Genomic DNA, 5,852 nt, shown 5'->3' with positions numbered 1-5,852 from the left:
TTTAAAAATATTTTAATATATTTTTTAAATGACCGAGTCAATTAATAAATTTTTATTAAATTTTTTTAAAATAATAAAACAAAATATATTTTATAAATTAATTAAATAAATATATATTTAAAAAAATAAATTTAACCGATGAAAATAAAACTTTAAAATTGTTAATGGGATATAATAAAAGTTAGTAAAAAAATGATGGTTTAATAGAATTCATAACACAAAAATCAATATTTTGTAGTTTTTAATTTTTAATTTTTTGTTATTTAAAACATTTTTTAATAATAGTAAAAATAAAAACGCAACCCCACTAATTTTTTAAAAATTACGTATCTTTTTATTAAATAAAAAATAAAAAAAAACATAATTTTAAATAGAAAATGAAAAACTGAAAAATTACATGCCTTTTTATCAAATAAAAAATAAAAAATAAAAAAACACTGACGAAAACGAAAGCATCTTCGATCAACACATTCAATTCAATTGCTAAAAAAGACAGCAAGCAAGCTTTAGAAAGAAAATTAAAATTCTTGAATCTGCTATGCATTAATGAGAGATACAAAACAGGTGATAGTCAATAGCAAGAAGCCTCCGTTCTTCAGAGATTAGCAGGAACATTACAGAAAGAAAGAACACTAATAAAATTTCCCTTTTTCCCTTTTTTTTTCTAGTATTGGGGAACAAAAGTATACATTTTAACATATAAAATTCTGGTATCATCCCGTCCCATGCCTGATTCATAAAACTAATAACCAAAAATGCTATGTAATTGGACAATTTCCTTCAACTTGGTCTAGTATAAGTAACAATCTCAGAATACCCCAACAGCCGCCATGCGATATATGAACACCCTTCCCAGCAACATCTTCATCGCTGAAACAGTTCCATCTACCAATATTGATCCAAGGTGAATTTGAATTTCATAAAATTTTGAGGTTTATGCATGAAGATCCTTGTTTGAACTCCACACAGGAGCTTTTGGAGCGACACCATCAACTAAAATTCCACTTCCACTTTCCACACCAACCAAAGGATCAGATTCACTGTCCTTGACCTAAAACCAAGAAAAATGAAAGCATCAAATGTCTGAGAAAAGAATGTGAATTATAGTGATAAATATGAAAACCCTTGTATATGTATCTTGAAGAGAAAGAGTTGTGAATTACCTCGGGCAATTTTGCGGATGCTTCACTGGCCTTCTGCTGATTCTCAGCAGTGCAATAATAAGAATACAGTACCATTCCAATTACTGCAATAAGGATCCCCAAAATGTTGCGCCAGCTAAAAGGATCACGAAGTAGAACATAACCAAAGGCCAAAACTAGGCATGTTTTCAGATGCCCTAGAACCTGATAGGTGACGGGGGATGTCTTCCCAATTACCAGGAAAGTACTGAAGTTCACAGAGACGGATATCAAGCAGGAAAGGACTATGAAGAACTGCCACCAAAACATGCATATTGCAGAAATATTAGAAGCAAAAAATTAGAGAGAGGAGGAAGGATGTTCAGGAATCTCGAATACTCACCAGAACTTGAGGGGTGTACTTGAAAGCAAAAACATTTTTATTAGTTAGTAGACCATCTAGAAATGGACCAATAACAAACAAAGTTAATGCCTGATAGGGGCAAGACTGATATAAAAGTTGGGTCGAAGAGACTTTGAACTTTTTCTGGATAGTATTGGTCATCTGAAATAAACTGGTTAAGGTTTTACCACTTCAAAAGAAGCAGAAGAAAGTGCAAGAAAAGGCGGACAAACTATACTAATAATGAGTGAAAATTTGGACCACAATAACAATTATACACACTTTGTTTTGAGAAAAACTGACATATAAAAATGCATAAAAACAAGTAAGGAAATTGCACGTAAGAGAAATGCTAGCAACAGTCACTTGAAGAAGGACTGTCCAACACTCTTTATTCTATTGGTTGAAATGTATAATAATTAATGATCAATTAAAGAGAGAAAATAATAATTAACATAATAAATACACTTCAACCAATAGAATGAAGAGTGTTGGACAGTCACTTCTTAAAGTGACTATTGGTAACATTTCTCTTGCAGGTAAAAAAAGGTGCTTTTACTAAGGATACAATCTGAGCAACGCAAGTCGTAACCACCGCAAGCATAGACAAGACAGAACCAAGGACATTGAGTTGAAGATCAGTAACGGTTGCAATTCCAACACCCATAAGAAGGATAACCAATGAAAGCTGGATATTCCGACTGCAATATTGCAAGTATCAGCAAATAATTGTAACTAGCAAAAAACAGCTGAAAGAAAATTAAATTATTTTTTTTCTTCTCCCCAGTTGACCAACAAAACTGTATGGCTACCAGGATTTAGGTTAACAGACACATTTTGCAGCCAAAGGTTCTACGAAAAACTAGCAAAGTGAAGATGATGCACGTAGGTCTCTAACTGAGACATAAAAAGGTTATAGAATTAAGATTCATTCCAAATTGAAGAGATGAGCAAACAAAGATCAAAAGCATGCCCACGAAAAAAGGTTAAAAAAATTAATAAGCTATGAAATTGTACATATATGATTATAACTTTTCAAATGTAAGACCGTCTCAAATAAAAGAATCACATAAAGAATCTTAAAATGGTGTCATCTAAGGAGGTGAGTCACAGAAATATTTGGAGAAGTCTTCACTTTCTATGGAACAAAATAGAGGACAAACTAGCTAACGGATCCCTATCAGCTGCACATGCCTTCAAGCAATCTGTTCCCTTTTTTTTTCTTTCACTTAACCACAAATTTAAGCCTCGACACAAAATAAACTAAAGTCTACTCCAACTAGCTGTGGGTATAAGAGATTGACTTGCACACAGAAATTGACACCATTTATATACCAAAACTAACAAAATATACTCATAATATCAAACAAAGAAGCACAATTAAGACGGACCTGAATCTCTTCCTGAAGAAAAGCGTCTCCAAAAGGACCGTACATGGGATGATTGCCAATTTTGTCATCTGAAAATGTCACAAATAAAGTTCCGAATGTGATGCTCATAAAATTTTAAAATAAAATGCAACTTGGATTATTCAGCAGCAAGCGAACAAGATATTCTCTTTTTTTTTTTTTTTGGGGGGGGGGGGGGGTTGGGGTTAGGGAGTGGGGTGGGGGAGATGGATGGACATATACAGGACTTCCTTTTTATCATGATGCAGTTATCAAAAAAAAATAAAAAATAAAAACAGATCACATAATAATTGATTGATCATGGTAGTATGCTAGTTGAGAAACAAAAATCAGGATCTTCTTTGCAGCCAAAGAAGAACCTTACCTGGTAGAAACCGACAGAATTGAAACCCAAGCTAAGATTCAAAAGCCCAATGGATATCCCGTTTAATATGCCAAATCCCATTACAGCTCTTGCATCAAAAGGCTTGTGCTCAAACAATTTCATCCATAATGCCACATGAAGGGAACAAAATGTGACCAAGAGATGCCAGCTTGTCAATGTTGTGGCTGTTGTCACCCGTAACACCCATAATTTCAATTAGAATAAATAATAGATCAATTTGGAAATAGTACATGCCAATCATAAAATACAAACATTTTTATTCAACTTAAATGTATGCAGAGAAAAAAGTAGGTACTAGCTTCCTTCTTCCATGATTAATAATAATAATAAAAAAAAGCATTCAGGGCATTTATCCCTTTCCTATAAGACTATAACTGCCACCAAGTTCTGCCTGTTTCATGATAGTACAAGAGAAAAGGAATGTTAGGTGCTCATTTATAAGCCATAGTTTGGAATCTAATGTATATTTTCTTTTCTTTTCTTTTCTTTTCTTTTATAAATAGCATGAGATCAAAGTTAATTAGGCTTTGATAGCAAATAGCATAAATGGGACATTGATATTTGGATGTTAAAACATGCGGGTTTAATGAATCGATACTGGAAAAATAAATTAGACAAAAATTATAAAGCAATAACTGCAGCATTGTACCAAAGTTGATTCTTGGTGCAACATTCACATTAGATCTAAGAAGTATTCAACAAGAACAAAATTACATAGTACAGCAATTGATCTTGAAAACAAAACTGCACTACGATTGACTGATCTAATAATGAATATATCTGTGCACAAAATAGTTTCAAAGAAAAGGGTAATAAATCGCCCCAAAATCAAAGACGTAATGAAAAATTACTTACCAAAAGTGAAACCGAGAGAACTAATGAGAGCCTTGTTGCATATCACAATCGAAACCGACGATACAACTGATAAACTCAGAGCACCCAGAGTCCCCAGCTGGAACCTCTGGTTCTCACTCATCTTCACTTTCTCTCTTCTCCCCTCTTTCTCTTTTCCTGTCTGTCGCTATTCCCTTCTATTCACTCCCTCGTTGATCCGGATCTATCAATCCCAAAACCCAACATTACACACAGAGCAACCAAAAGAAAAAAGAAGTACAAATAAAGATAGAAATCCGTACCCAAATTCAGGTGAAGAGATCGTCGGATGGTGAAGCAGAGAGAAAGTAAGAGAGAATTAAAATGAAGAGAAAGAGAAAGAGAAAGAGAAAGAGAAAGAAAATGAGAGAAAAATAAATGCTGTTTGGTTAAAGGGTTTTTTTCATTTTTTGACTACAAGAAGAAGGACCTGACGGGCCCGCCGTTGCTTGCGGGGATTAAAATGAAATTAATATAAAAACGATGGGCTTGGCCATAAATAAATCAAATCACGTGTAGCATTCTTTTTGAAAAAAAAAATTTACCGTATTAGTTGGCATAGCTGCTCAGTACTGGTGGTCGGTGGAGAGTAAGTTTGAGGAAATTAACAGAATTAACCGCCAGTAAAAAAACATATAAGGTGGGTATCGTTTGTGTTCATTAATACGCTCATATTGAATAGAGTTGTCTCTTTCAGATTATTCAACTTATTACGCCTTTAATTACGTGCCGAGTGTTAGTTAATAATGGCAGCCCTAACAGGGATGTGTGGTTTGAGTTTTGACTCGAAATCTACTTAGAAATTAGAACTAAATCATTATATTTTTTTAATTTTGATATAATTTAATAAGATTTTGATGTAGGTGTTTTCTTTTACCTAATTATATAATAATACATTTGATAATTGTCCAAACAGTACAATAAGAGTTACAAACTTTTATTATCAAAGGAAAGTAGAACCAAATGCATTTGACACCTATTTAATAGAGTTCCATTATTATTCTGAACCATCACATCAATACTAGTATGAGAAAACTAGTCCTTCCAGACCACATCAATATTAAATTTCAAGGTTGGATGAGAATAAGGTAACCAGATCTCCTATCTAGGCTGATATCGAGAGTTGCATGACGGAGGAGCAATAAAAATATCATATTGCTAAAGTTCCATGTAGCTAAGAGCAATACAAGATAAAGTAGTAAAGGGATTTGGAGGGATAAATTCAAATACTCCTTTATTACACATGCATTCTATATATTCAATAAAGTGAGAAAAATATATTGCATAGTCTAATTCTCACCAGAATGGTCCAAAAGAGTTCTCCATCATACTGAAAAGCTTGAAAATCCTCTAATATTGAGTTTATAAGAGCAAGGACTAATAAACTAGATGGTGCTAGCATGGGGATAAAGAAAAAGTGTAACGACCCGGAAACCGGACCGCTACCGGCGCTAGAATCCAGATCGACTTAAGATCGCTAGGACCCGTAGCAAGCCTACTATACACCCTGTACACCTGATAAAATCCCATACATGATCCACATTCATAAAAACTTTAAACTTTTTATACACCAAACTTGATCTGTGCATGCACCATAACTGTAAACATAAAACCTCACACCAGAGCCCTCAACAAATGCTCTAGTGGGGCAACATATCAAA

General features: G+C 33.6%; 1 protein-coding gene across 1 annotated transcript; it reads right to left on the bottom strand.

Annotated features, from left to right (window-relative positions):
• Positions 1-505: 505 nt before the first annotated feature.
• On the bottom strand, positions 506-4,604 carry LOC110607112 (UDP-xylose transporter 3). Its single transcript, XM_043953631.1, has 8 exons — positions 4,455-4,604; positions 4,174-4,375; positions 3,298-3,482; positions 2,916-2,983; positions 2,093-2,225; positions 1,525-1,686; positions 1,164-1,436; positions 506-1,051 (listed from the first exon to the last, which is right to left on the bottom strand). Exons 2-8 carry the CDS (start codon positions 4,292-4,294, stop codon positions 935-937), a joined length of 1,059 nt encoding a protein of 352 aa, XP_043809566.1. The 5' UTR covers positions 4,295-4,375; positions 4,455-4,604; the 3' UTR covers positions 506-934.
• Between the last annotated feature and the right edge of the window lie 1,248 nt (positions 4,605-5,852).

Source organism: Manihot esculenta, chromosome 18 (genome assembly GCF_001659605.2).
Source record: "Manihot esculenta cultivar AM560-2 chromosome 18, M.esculenta_v8, whole genome shotgun sequence".
NCBI lineage: Eukaryota > Viridiplantae > Streptophyta > Magnoliopsida > Malpighiales > Euphorbiaceae > Manihot > Manihot esculenta.
This window is presented reverse-complemented; position numbering and strand designations above follow the sequence as displayed.